Raw genomic sequence first — 13,476 nt, 5'->3', positions numbered from 1 at the left:
AGCTCAGCGGCAAAAGCGCCTGCCTGGCAAGCGCAAGGTCGTGAGTTCGGTTCCCGGTACCGGAGAAAAACCAAAAAAAAAAAAACAAAAAAAAAGAAATCAATTGTGTATGATTCCAGGTTATGTAAAAAGAAATATGAAGTATATAAGTGTTGTGTTATCGTTCAGTTTATTTTAAAAAGTTAAATGATCCAATCACTTATATTTTCTATGTTAATTTTATAGAATGTTTTAAAATTAGTAAATTTCTTTTTTTTGGTACCGGGACTCAAACTTAGGACCTTGCGCTTGCCAGGCAGGCGCTTGTGCCGCGGAGCTGTATCCCCGGCCCTGTAAATTTCTATTTTAAAAAAATAAGTAAAACTAAAATGGGAAGTGCCATTTCAAGTAGCCTAGTTACAGGTATGTAGGCCACCTGACTGTAAAGATAATTATGGCCATTAAGCAGGCGCGTCCCCTGGGAACCCCCTTCTGCATGCCCTGCCTTCTCCCAGCCCCTTAAAAGGGTTGCACTTAGATTACAGCTCCTCGCCTTCACATTAGCACTGTAGACACAGCACTCTGGTGTCTGTGTATAGAGAAATGGGAAAGACCCTAAAACAGTGAAGTAGTTTATCATGCTCAGTACTTGCTACTTCTGAACCAAGTGCTAGGAATTTAAAGAAGCAGAATTACTTACCTAGTTATTGCCTTCAAAGCAGTTACATTATACACTTTCAGCTTTCGAATACAAATAAACCTTTATCATCAAAACGAAGGCAAATTTATAATCTCATATTTATAATCATGAAATGTTAATTTTATGCATTAGCTAAAATTTAGTTGTATAATAGTAAACCCTTCCCCTTTATGAAGACAATGAATATGGCCAGTGACGTGATGGAAGAGTGTGTGTGTGTGTGTGTGTGTGTGTGTGTGTGTGTGTAGGGGCCAGGGGCTCTTGCCTCTCCTAGACAAGGAGTCCTGAGCCTTTGGCTCGCCTCGTTTTCATTTCCTCAGACGCAAGAACAAGCAGTTAGGGTGAAAGAAGATTTGTCCGCCTCCTGCTGCCTGTAGTACAGGCCCAGCTGTGCGGACCTGCTTTCTTGGAGCCCGCAAATCCCAGCACACCTGCGTGGTGCAGCCGGCGCACAGCTTACTGGGCTTCTCTCTGTGCTCAAGGAGGGTCAGTCAGGCCTGATCCTCACCCTCTGGCCTCCTGCCCTTGGCAACAATGTAAAACAATGCCACTTTTTTCAGTAAATTTTAGTTTTCGCTTTAGAAAACAGGTGTTACCAAATTATATCACCTGTTCACATGTAATGAGTTCAGTTTGGTTTTGGTTTTGGTTTTGGTTTTTTCTGCAGTACTTGGGATTGAATTCAAGGCCTTGGGACTGAGTCACAACCCTGATCCATTTTTTTACAAGTTTTTTTAAGCTTTTATTTATTTATTTATTTTTATTTTAAAGAGAGTAGTAAATGAGAAACAAACAAAAACTAGCACAGTAGCAGCATCCCAGTATCACAAACATAAACAAACTAAAGCAAGAACATTTAAAGTGATGCAGGGTTCCAAGACAAAATAATACGAATCAACAGTGGTTGTTCCACTACATACCGCTATCCTCAACTATGTTGCTCAGATTACCAGATGTAAGAATGGAAGGTTGCTCAAACCATTAAAGAGAATAAGAAAATAATTCTTCTATAAAACATTAGAGATAATACAGAGTATCACTAGACAAGATGGTAGGAGTTCACCACTGTAATTCCATTGCATGTTGTTACCTTCGAATCAGTTGCTCAGACCACCGGACACAGCATGCACAATGGATCAGAACATAAAAAATTGTGAGCATTAACTGTTCATTTCAATACACCGTCAGACATCAGCAATACAGTTATTGCAGCTATTTATATATATATATATATTTATATTTATATTTTGCCTGCCTTCTTTCTTTCTTCTTCTTTCCCTCACCCCAGTCATTCCTTCCTTTGAGCAGTGTCTTTCCCTTTCCTATCATCTATTATACATTTTGAGTTTTACCTAGGCTTTCAGGTTCCTACACCAGGGAGACAATACGATGCTTACACATCGGCGTCCAATTTATTTCACTTATGATTATGGTCTCTAGTTGCATCCATTTACCTACAAAAGCCTCCAGTTTATCTTTTTTTTTTTTTATACCTGAGTAATACCCTATTGTATAAAAATACCACAACTTTTTTATCCATTCCTCAGTGGATGGACATTTGTGTTGCTTCCAAGATTTAGCTATGACAAATTGTGCTGCTATAAACATGGGTGCACATATATCACTGTGGTATGATGTTTTTAATTCTTCTGGGAAAATACCCAGAAGGGGGGAAGTATATTTTTATAATTCTAGGAGGGCATAGCTTCTAAGGATATTGAGATTTCGAGGTATCATTTCCAGCATATTTTACATTAGAAGAGCATAAAAGCCCAGTGTGGGTGCCTGTAATTCCAGTACTCTGGGAGACTGAGGGTGAAAGATTGAACGTTTAAGCCCAGCCTGAATGGCTTAGAGACTTAGCAAGATCCTGTCTCAAAAATGTAAAAAAGGCCGGGGATGTAGCTCAGTGATATCCCTGGGGTTCATGGTTCCTTCCCTAGTACCACAAAACACACACACACACACACCCCATCATAGAACATGCTATACCCTAGATTAAATTTAATGACTTGTAGAACTTGCTTTTTAGAATTACTAAACTAACCAAATGTTGTATAATCAAGGAACTCTTTTTCCTCCTGTGTTTCTTAGCCTTTGAGTTTTCAGCTCATTGAATAATTTTATAAACTAGTATAGATTCATATACCATGTGGTACATTTATTTGTCTTTGGGTTAAGAACAGTCTCAATGCACTGATGTTTCCTTGAAAGCACTTATAAAATACTCTTAGTTATTTTAACACTTCTTCCCCATATGCATGGAAGAAGTGCAGGTACTTACGCCGTTAGGGGAGTCGTGCCTGTTGGTTAGGGTAGGAGTTGCACACAGCTGCTTTATGTCTCCACCTTTTCTGTGGTGTCAAGGATGAGACGGGTCCGGTGGTTCACATTCTGAAGGAACTGAAAAAGACCTTTGGGGTTCTCTAAATCTGCCCTCTTCTGTCATCTATAAGACGTCGCAAAGCATAATGGAAATAAAGTACCCAGTTCAGATCTTAATGATTAAATAAATATAAAATTAAATATGTGTATAAGCCCATTCAAATAAATTCAGTCTAGAATACTCTCAGAAACATTTTCCTGATCTCTTGTTTCTATAGAGAATGTGATACACTCGTACATAGATCCGAACACTGCAGAGTTCTATGTTTTATTCTTTAGGTCGAGCTGGGCTTTTTTAGTTTAGAACAGCCGCTTTCTTAGCGCTCCTCACTGCCGTGACAGTCGGGTTTTTTCTTTCTATGACTGCTTCCTGACGATAAATAGGAGTGGCGCAGGTAGAGATGAGACGGGAGGAGCGGCGGAGCCCAGTCCCCAGCCAGGGACTCCACGGGTCAGCGGTACTGCCCGCTTGCTCACGCCTTCGCCTGGGCAGTTCGCGAACCAGTGCAGACTTCTGAGTCTGTCCACCAGAACCGAGCAGAGCACGTTCTTGTGAAGTACCTAGGCAGCCCGACAGCCCGGTTCCCTACTCAAAGACGCCCTCGGCACCGGTGCCTCTGACTATTGGGGGCCGAGGAACCCCTGAGGGCTCCCCTTGAGACTCTCTGAGGGCTCTTTGTTAATTTAAACTTGTCATCTTTTTCTCTTTGCTTAAAACTTTCTATGGAAGGGTACGCACGGAATAGAGCACAAACCTGACGGTATAGTTTCATGAGTTTTCATGCAGTAAACGTACCCATGCAGCCAGCGCCCAGATAAGGGCGGTACCAGCCGTGCACGCCCCACCCGCGGCCGGCATCCGGTGCTGGCACCCTGGGTTATGTTGACGTGTTTTTGAACTTAGGTATATGAGTGGAGTCACTTGTACAAGTTGTAAACTGACATTTTATTTTTAGGTTATTTTGTCATCTTTTATTTGCGCTGGGGATTGAACTCAGGCCTGTGCGTGCCATCACGGAGCTGTAGCCCCAGCCCCTTGTCTTAACTTTCTAGAATGTTTATTGGCAGTTTTCGTCATTAGGAAAGTAATACGTCATCATTTTTTAAAATTAGGACTGTAATATAGTTGAAAATCAAAGTCAGTTCTTATCCCACCACCTAGAGAAATTTAAAATGAGAGTTTTTAAAAATGGTTCAGGGAAATGAAAAGTTTCAAGGACAGACTAATCAGAGTGGATGAAAAATAACGCAGAACTGGTGAAAATACGAGGCTAAAATTCCCCAAACTCTGACCTACAGAAATAGACAACCAGAAACTGCCAAAGTGTTCTGTAATGCTGCCACGAGTGTTCTTTCAAGGACTCTTAGTGGGTCTGAAGCAATCCTCATAAAAACGGACTTTTTTTTTGTCCCGACAACTGAACCCGGGACCTTGCGCTGGCCAGGCCGGCGCTGTGCCGCTGAGCCACATCCCCGGTCCTGGTCAGTGTTTTCGGTAGACACTGTTCTTCATGTTAAGAAAAATGACTGGGCCCCTGACAGGAATGGTTCCGCTGGCTTCACAGAAGCCTGCAGCCTTTTAGTCACCGCTAATTCTAACTTTTTTTGAGTGCAGAGCAAGCTGTAGATGGCAGTGGGACGCGACACCAGCTTTCCTGCCATCCTTGAAGTACATTTTTGCTGCTTTCTTGCTTGGACGCGTGTACTGTGTCCCCTCTCAGAGTACTTTAACCTGCAGGGCATCCTGATTTGCAAGAGTTCGTACCTTCCTTGGAATGCAAAGCATGTTCTGCTTCCTTCACTACTTGTATCAGTATTGGTTCCTGTGTGTGTGTGTGTGTGTGTGTGTGTGTGTGTGTGTCTCCCCCCTGTGGAGGTGCTGGGGATCAAGCCCAGGACCTCACATATGCTAGGCCAGTACTCTACACCCACAGCTCTTACACTTATTTCTTGTTTGTTTTATTCTGACCACACCCGCACCATTTCTCACTGCAGTACTGAGCGCTGTTGCTGAGCTTACGGTCTTTTCCACACAGTGGGTAATTGAAACATCTGTTGAAATAAGTGTCTTAACGGAGAGTAAACTCTTTACGAAGCTCTTCCAGTAATTCCTAAACTGTGGCTTTTCACCGAGGAGTATTTTAAACGAGGTAAAATGCTCTGGCTGACGTGTTAGGAAGTTCAAGCGTAGGCCTGAAATTTTATTTGCAGGTAACTCGAGAACTATTTAGGCGGGTAGATTGCCTCTCCCACCCTGTTGCTTCGGCGAGATGGTGATCAGAACGCTTGGGCTACAGAGGTTTGTTGTAAGGGGACGACGTTATGGAAGTGATGTAGTTTGGACAGTATACACTGTTGCATTTTATTTGCCCATGTTCTCAAAATTTTTGTAATAAAAGAATCCTAATTCTGACAAAATAAACCCTCCTGAGTTACTGTAGCATCTTAAAAATAAGCAAAGGTTTTAATAGTTGGATGATAGGGGGCTTTTTTTTGTAGCTATGCTCTTCTACTCCCCAAATTTCCTATTGAAGGAAACGTATTACTTTAATCAGGGGAAAGAGGTTTCTCAAAGATCGTAGTAAACATCTCTTAACCATTGTAAAAGGTCATTTTGAGTCCGGATTCAGAGATCTGCACTTTCCTCGTGGTTGTAGTTTGGGTTGTGTCTTCCGTGTGCTCCAGCTCGCAGCTCCGCAGTTGCAGGTAGGTGTGAAGGAGCCCCGCTGGCCTTTCATGCCCTCTGGTTCCCTCGGTCAGATGGGCAGCCTGTTTTACTGCCTTCGGGAATAGCCAGCACCTTGTACTTGGCTAGATGACCTTCTGTGCGAGTTCTAGACCAGGATAACCCGAGGCACTTAAGCCTCAGTGCTGCCCTGGTGGCTGACCCTTCACCCGCACTTCTGCCGTCCTTGGTTCCCTCCCTCCACCGCTCTTGTGCACAGACCGTTCCCCGGTGGAGTGTGACAGTCAGATTCACTTGAGTCTGTGTGAGAGATTCTCGGGGGAAATGAGAAGATGATACGCATCTCTGTACCTGGAGGGGAATGGTAGGAAATGCGCTAACCCATTTCCTTATACATTCAGAAAACATAAATGCCAGCTCGGAGGCCAGGCCTAAGCCTGCCTGCAGGAGTTGGTGTTTGCTTTATAGCGGTACTTGCTCAGAGGTCGGACTTTTCTTCAAGTTACTGAGCAAATTAGTTAGGCCCCTGAACAGGTAACCTGTAACTGAATTGGGAGAGGGGAAGGCTTTTCTGATTAATTTTGATTTAATAAGATTAAAGCCCAGCCCTGTGAAAATAAGCTCCTTGCCGTTTTCTAGGTTATCCTCGAAGCCAAGTCTTCTTAAGACCAAAATATGACATTCTTAAACTATTTCATTGTGTTTTCATGTACCAAACAAGGTTTTCATACATCAAACATACTTTTACACGTCAAAGCAAACCAGTTGTAGTTTTTAAACGGTCTCTCTGTACGCGTAGGTATAGTGACTTGTTTACTGTTTATGGCCACAATCTTAATTTGACATCATATCTTTAAAAAGCGGCAACAACTTGTGATCCATGTAGTGAGTGGCGGGATGGTAAATGCCCCTCTTCAGATCACCGAGGGGCGTTGGTGTCGTGGAAATACGCAGAGAAATGATCTGTAAATGCAGAAGGGAGGCAAGAGTTACTTGCTGGTAGGCTTGTTTCCCGAGAGGGCTGTAACCAAAGCCCATCTCAAAATCCTACGGTTCCTCCCTCTTTACATTTCACAATCTGCGCTCTGTCCAGCTCAGTCGGGTGTTACGAATCAAGGTCTAGAAATTGCTGTCCTGCCACAGTTATTTTAGTCATCACTGTGTGTAAGGGCTGGGTCAGATACACAAGAACCTTCGCTTTTTGGAAAGAGGGTGACGTAGCCAGGGACGCACACAGGTAACCCCAGTGCTCCAGGAGACTGGGGCCGAGAAAGGTCAAAAGGGCAGTGTCTGAGCAGTAGAGAGAAATCATAAGGGAACTTGGGGAAGAATGCTGCCTTGGACTTGGCAGTCTGAAAAGGCGTCTGAAGCACTTACGTATGAAATGCGACTTCACGGATAATTGAAATTCGGAACCTCTTGTGCCCTGGGTCTTGCTGGTTATCTGGTGAGGTCTCTGATGATCTCCTTAGAAGTATTCTGAATGACAAAGGAAATCTGTGATATTGGATCATCAGTAGTACTTCAGACCTTCCTTGTTTCCTCTTTCTGATTGTGTCCAGAGAAATAGGAGTCTTTTATTTGGAACGCACACTACTGTGCTTTAGTATCTTCAGGAAGAGTTAAGTAGGGAGGAGAGCCAAGGTGACCTGACACTGTGGCCTTAAGACTGATTATTCTTCTTTATCCTTGGGCACTTAAAAGAAGGCAGTCATGGCGAGACCAGAGTAATCTGGTAAATTTTTTTTTTTTTTTTTTTTTTTTTTTTTTGGTTTTTCTCCGGTACCGGGAACCGAACTCACGACCTTGCGCTTGCCAGGGTAATCTGGTAAATTTAATGACAACAGTCTTCGTAGTGTACTAAATTAAACTATCTCTGGTTATAGCTGTATGCTTTACTGATTTTTGTTCAAAATGCCTCACTCAGGAGGGAAAAAAAGACGTTTGTTTCCAAGCGAAGAATCAGCCAGGTGTGGTGGCGCACGCCTGTAATCCCAGCATTTGGAAGGCTGAGGCAGGAGGATTGCTATGAATTCCAGGCCAGCCTGGGCTACATAGCGAGATCCTGTCTCCAAAAAAATGAAAATAAAAAAAGCCCATACTTTAGGCTTCCTTCTTTCTAGTAAACATGAGTATTCTCGTTATTGTTATTATTGTTGTATTGTTACAGTTTGGTTAGGTTAGGTTAGCTTAGGTTTGGTTTGGTTAGGTTTGGTTTGGCTTTGTTTAAGACACAGTCTGGCTATGCAGTTCAGACTGGTCTTGAACTCACTGTGTAGCGCAGGCTGGCTTCGAGCTCACAGTGACCCTCCTGCCTCAGCCTCCCTGGTGCTAGGATTCCAGGTGTGTGCCACCACGCCTGGCTCTTCTTTTACATTTTAATGGTATTTTCCAAGGTTTTTCCCATGAGGGATCATCATCTCCCTTTCAGTTTTGCTCTTAAGCATTAATGTTAAGCATATTATGTGCTTTGTAAAATTAGACCTGCCTTATGATGGGCAGGAATAGTGATAAACACGAAGGGAGCGAGTGTGCAGAGGGTGGCGAATGCTCAGGTCCTACCAAGACAAGGAGTGGTGCTGGAATTTAATGCTCTTTTCATAAGAGAAACCCGTAAGACAAATTATACACTTGGTCTTTGTCCCTGGTTTCTGGCATAGAGCTCCTAGAACCGTTGGGATTTTCTGAGTGATAAAATGGGGCTGAGGAGGGGTTGGGGATGGACATTGAGTCCAGTCACCAGGGGCCAGTGATTGAGTTGATTGTGCCGTTATAATAAAGTTCTCTGGTAAAACTGAAGATTGCCAGCTTCTCAGTGAGCACGTCAGTGCACTGGGAGTGTGCAGAGCTCTGCCCTGGAGGCTGTGCCCGCCCTCGCCCCGTACTGGTTGATTTGGGGTGTTATGGCTTGTGTCTAGGAGTCCCCCCAGAGTCCCATTGCAGTCATAGGCGGGGCTTTTTCAGAGGTGGCTGGACCTACAGTGTGTGGTTGGTACTCCTGCGCGTCATAAGGCAGGTCTAATTTTACAAAGCACGTAGTATGCATAGCATGAGTGCTTGAGAGCAAAACCAAAAGGGAGATAACGATGATCCCTCAAGGGAAAAGCCTTGGAAAGTGGTAGGATTAAGGGTGCTGGGGTCAAGGGTGGCTGATCACTAAAGCAGTCCACCGATCGGTTTAGCACCGCCCCAATCCTGGAATATAGAAGGGGCAGGAGAAAGCTTCTAAGGTCCCTTGCCCACTTGCTTTGCTGCCTTCTGCCCATCATGAGCTATTTCTCCTCTGCAAGGCCCCTCCGCCATGCCACCTCGCCTTAGAGCCCAGCGGTTAGGGGCTGAAACCTCCACAAACTGTCAGCCGCAGCAAACGTGTTTCCCTTTAATTTGGGTGTTGGGTCTTTTGTCTCAGCAACGAGAAAAGTAACTAAGACACTGGGAAACCAGAGATTTGGGGTTGAAACAATATGAGGATCTTGCCTGGTTTTGTCACCTGCTCACAGCTGTCTTCTCTTACAGTACCTGACCAAGCAGGTGGAGCTCTTACGGCAAATGAATGAACAGCATGCAAAAGTCTATGAGCAGTTGGATGTCACAGCCAGGGAACTGGAAGAAACAAATCAAAAGCTGGTTGCTGACAGCAAGGCCTCACAGCAAAAAATTCTGAGGTAAAAGATGGAGAATGGATTGAAACCCTAGCAGAGGAAGTTATTGAGTATAATTTGGAATAAAAAGTAGCTGTAAACGATTTGGGTTTCCATGGGGTAGGCTTTAATTTAATTCTTCTTGCAGAATGGAGATTAACTGCAAGTCCTTTCCAATTAAGAAAGCCCGGTGTGAGTGGCTCGAGACTAATCTTTCCGTGCTGTTTTTGCCCTTAATTTAATATGACAAGCAGCAGTCGGCTTCTTTGTGTTCCTCGCAGCCTGACAGAAACCATCGAATGTCTGCAGACCAACATTGACCACCTGCAAAGCGAAGTGGAGGAGCTGAAGTCATCTGGCCCAGGGAGGAGGAGACAGAGGAGGTGTGATCACGAGAGAGCCGCACCCAGCTTCTCCTGCCTGAAAGAGCTCTATGACCTCCGCCAGTAAGAGCCCGCTGTCTGTGGGTTTACAGGCCGGGAATATGCCCTGCCACCGACAGATTCAGGATTCCAGTACATTATAAGCATTATTTTAAAAATGCCGCCTGCTTATTAAACTGTCAGCAGTTTGAACAAAGCTACATAAACATATAAATTGACGTCCCTGGTGTTAGTAATTCTGTGTGAACTCATTTGGGGAGGCTTGAGAGCATTTACTTCATTATCTTAAACACGCTGAATCTTAGTTTAGAGTGAGAAATACTTTTGACAGAGATTTTCTTTCCCTTTTTAAAATTTTTTTTTTTATTTAGACAGGGTCTTGTTTTGTCGTTCAGGCTGGCCTTGAAGTCACTGTGTAGCCCAGGCCTGGCTCAGCCTCACAGGGATCCTCCTGCCTCAGCCTCTCCAGTGCTAGGATTATACGTGTGTACCACCATGCCTGCTCAGAGTGTAGATTTCTGAGTGAAGGAAAAACAGAAATTTTGGTAAAACAAAAATTCAGGCAAACAAGTTTTTTTGTCTAAAGAAATTCTTTAAGAGTTATGAATTCGAATTCTGAGGATTTATTGAACAGCTGTTATACAGCAGGTGCTGCACCATCATGAAAGGTGGCCGAAGTAGGCGCAGCTTGTGCCCTCCTGGGTTTTCATCTAAGGGAGAGGCAGATAGACAAGAAGCATTAGAAGTCAGTTACGTCTCCTAGGACTTAACAGGGAGGCCACCTGGCTCACGTGATGTGTCCCCCCTTGGCTGTGTATCAGATTGCCTGTGAAGTTTTTCTAAGTGCAAACATGAACAGATTCCCTCAGTCCTCAGTCAGGATTTCTGGTGGGGTGACAAGCTGCATCGGTGAATGTGATGTGCATTCTGCTTAAAAAGCATAAGGAGCAGTGGTTCTTACCCTTGGATCACTTGGAGAGCTTTTAAAACCCCCTAGGACCAAATAGGAGACCGAGTATGTTGGAACCAACGGAGTAGCAGTCAGCAGTTTTTTTTTTTTTTTTTTTTTGGTTTTTCTCCGGTACCAGGAACTGAACTCACGACCTTGCGCTTGCCAGGCAGGCGCTTTGCCGCTGAGCTAAATCCCCAGCCCCCAGTCAGCAGTTTTTAACTGGGTGATCCTGCTCTGCAGCCGAGGCTGAGAACCCTGGGCCATTCTGTCTCCCAGTAAGGCAAAGGTCCTACTGCTGGTCTTTGAGATTGCGTGTTCTGTAATACTTCCAGTGTTGAAGAAAAAATTAGTCACAAATACTGTTTTCCTTCATGTGTTTATTTACCAGTCTGACACAATTTCATTCTAGCCACTGGTTGAATACTGGTATAGAATAGGCTGAAAATTTTAGTCCTTGTCACGGCTCCTCTGAAAGATTGTTTTACACACACACACACACACACACACACACACAGTTTCCTTCTTCGCCTTCTCAGTTGGCTGTGCGTTTTTTCCACTATTTCCCCAGACACTTCGTTTATGACCACGTGTTTGCCGAGAAGATCGCTTCCTTGCATAGCCAGCAAAGCCCTGAAGAAGAAGAAAACGAGCACCTGAAGAAGACGGTGACGATGCTGCAGGCCCAGCTGAGCCTGGAGCGCCAGAAGCGCCTGACCATGGAGGAGGAGTACGGGCTTGTGCTGAAGGAGAACGGTGAGCTGGAGCAGCAGCTGAGAGCTGTCGACGCCTACCAGGCCCGGGCTCTGGAGTTGGAGGCCGAGGTGGCGGAGATGCGGCGCCTGCTGCAGGCGGAGCACCCGTGCGTGAATGGGGTGGAGGAGCTGCTGCCAGGCCCTCTGTGGGTGCCTTTCAGGGAGCCCAGCCAGAGCCTGCTGGAGGAGATATTCCTGACTGTCTCCGAGGCGTACGGGAAGCCGCTCAGGCGCAGCAGCAGCGATACGGTCCTCAGCGGCCTGGCCGGGGGTGACGTCGTGAGGGGCCACGAGGAGACCTGCGTCCGGAGGGCGAAGGCTGTGAAGCAGCGGGGCGTCTCCCTGCTGCACGAAGTGGACACGCAGTACAGCGCCCTGAAGGTGAAGTACGAAGAGCTGCTGAGGAAGTGCCAGCGGGAGCAGGACTCCCTGTCACACAAGGCGGTGCAGACCGCCAGGGCCCCCGCCAGAGACCCGGCGAGAGCGGATCCCCAGGCCGAGCCGGGTCCCAGCGGCTGGGCACCTTCCTGTGTCGCCCCCGAGCGCGTCGGTTCTCCTGCCGACGCTGCACCTCCGGAATACAAGGCGCTGTTCAAGGAGATCTTTAGTTGCATCAATAAAACCAAACAGGAAATAGATGAACAGAGAACAAAATACCGATCTCTGTCCTCTCATTCTTAACGAACCGCCAGCTCCGCTGCCGATTCGCCTGTTTCCCACCATCTCTGTCTCCCATTCTGACAACTGCTCATGGACTCCTCACTTTGCTTATTTAGCAAATGCAGACAGCGAGGAAAGCAGATAGCTACTGCTGCCATTCTACAATGCAATTCATGTAAAACCCCCTAGGAAATGCCGGGACACACTGGCATCCGGCTGGTGCAGATTAAACTGCAGTTGCTAGAAGAGCAGCAGAACCAGTGGAGGGAGCTCCACGATCCGGGATAAACAGGCCTAGAGTTACTGTGGGGTGAGGGGCAGAGTCAGAGCAAAGCTTAGGCGATAGCTCTTGCCTCCTTGCTCGGCTTCTCCAAACCAGAGCGCTGCTGCGCCAGGGTCCTCTGCAAACGCTGCTGACAGCTGTGAGTTCATTTGGAAGAATATTCAGGACAAGGCAGGAGTCTCATCCCAAGTAAATGACAGAAACAAATGCTTTTCAGACTTGCGTTTTGTTACGTCTGCCACCAGTGGAACTGTGACTGGCGGATAATCCTGATCTGTCCCTGTCTACTGAAGGCCAGATCGAAATGACAACGCTGACTTGATCAAAACATGTGAGTGTATAACCGTCAAGGGCTCCAGCACCCGCGTTCAGATGTTTTACTCAAAGCTGTCGCTGTTAGGATAGGTGACGGTGTAAGTCTTTAATTTCCTTTCTCAAATTCAGACTAGACGACAAAGATCAAAGCCCTTCCTCTCAGAGGTGTCGTGAGCTGGAAGACCTGCTCCCCAGAAAGCTGCTCCTGCTCCGTTTTTATCATTGCTGTAAATAATTTGACTTGCTGCAGAAATTCTTATTTACTACTTTATTAAGCAGTATTGATATTCCCAACTGTGGAAATATACTTGTCTTCTCACTTGCATAATGTTAATTTAAAACTATTTAAGAGAACTGAAATTCTGATTATTGTATATATTTTTCTAAAAGTCAAATAAAGCTACCTATGAAAGTAAATGGACCTACTGCTTTTTTTTCTCCTTTTTTTTTTAAAGCTTTATGCCATTTCATTGTTATAATCAAATGAATTTTTTCTTCCAGCATATCTCTAGAAAGAGTTGATAGTGATTTTCCTCCATCTTTTAAACAGAAAACTTGGGATTCTGAAGGTTAGTCATACAAATTCTGCAATATTACCAAATGTTCATTAAAACTACTATAGGATTATCAAAGTATTTAATCATTTACTATAAGGGAAAAGTTCACAGCATATAAATATTAAAAGGAGCATGAACTCCAATTATTTTTTTCTTTTGGATTAAACTTGTAAAAACAACACT

General features: G+C 44.9%; 1 protein-coding gene across 1 annotated transcript in view; it reads left to right on the top strand.

Moving 5' to 3' along the window:
• Cdr2 (cerebellar degeneration-related protein 2, 62kDa) overlaps window positions 1-13,157 on the top strand; it is a gene marked incomplete at its 5' end in the record, with an annotated part of 23,559 nt that extends 10,402 nt beyond the window's left edge. The window contains 3 exon segments of the mRNA XM_013504851.1: window positions 9,267-9,415; window positions 9,673-9,837; window positions 11,295-13,157. Of these exon segments, the coding sequence (XP_013360305.1) occupies window positions 9,267-9,415; window positions 9,673-9,837; window positions 11,295-12,159 (1,179 nt within the window).
• Window positions 13,158-13,476: the final 319 nt, after the last annotated feature.

Source organism: Chinchilla lanigera, unplaced genomic scaffold, assembly GCF_000276665.1.
Source record: "Chinchilla lanigera isolate Chin_1 unplaced genomic scaffold, ChiLan1.0 scaffold00092, whole genome shotgun sequence".
NCBI lineage: Eukaryota > Metazoa > Chordata > Mammalia > Rodentia > Chinchillidae > Chinchilla > Chinchilla lanigera.
This window is presented reverse-complemented; position numbering and strand designations above follow the sequence as displayed.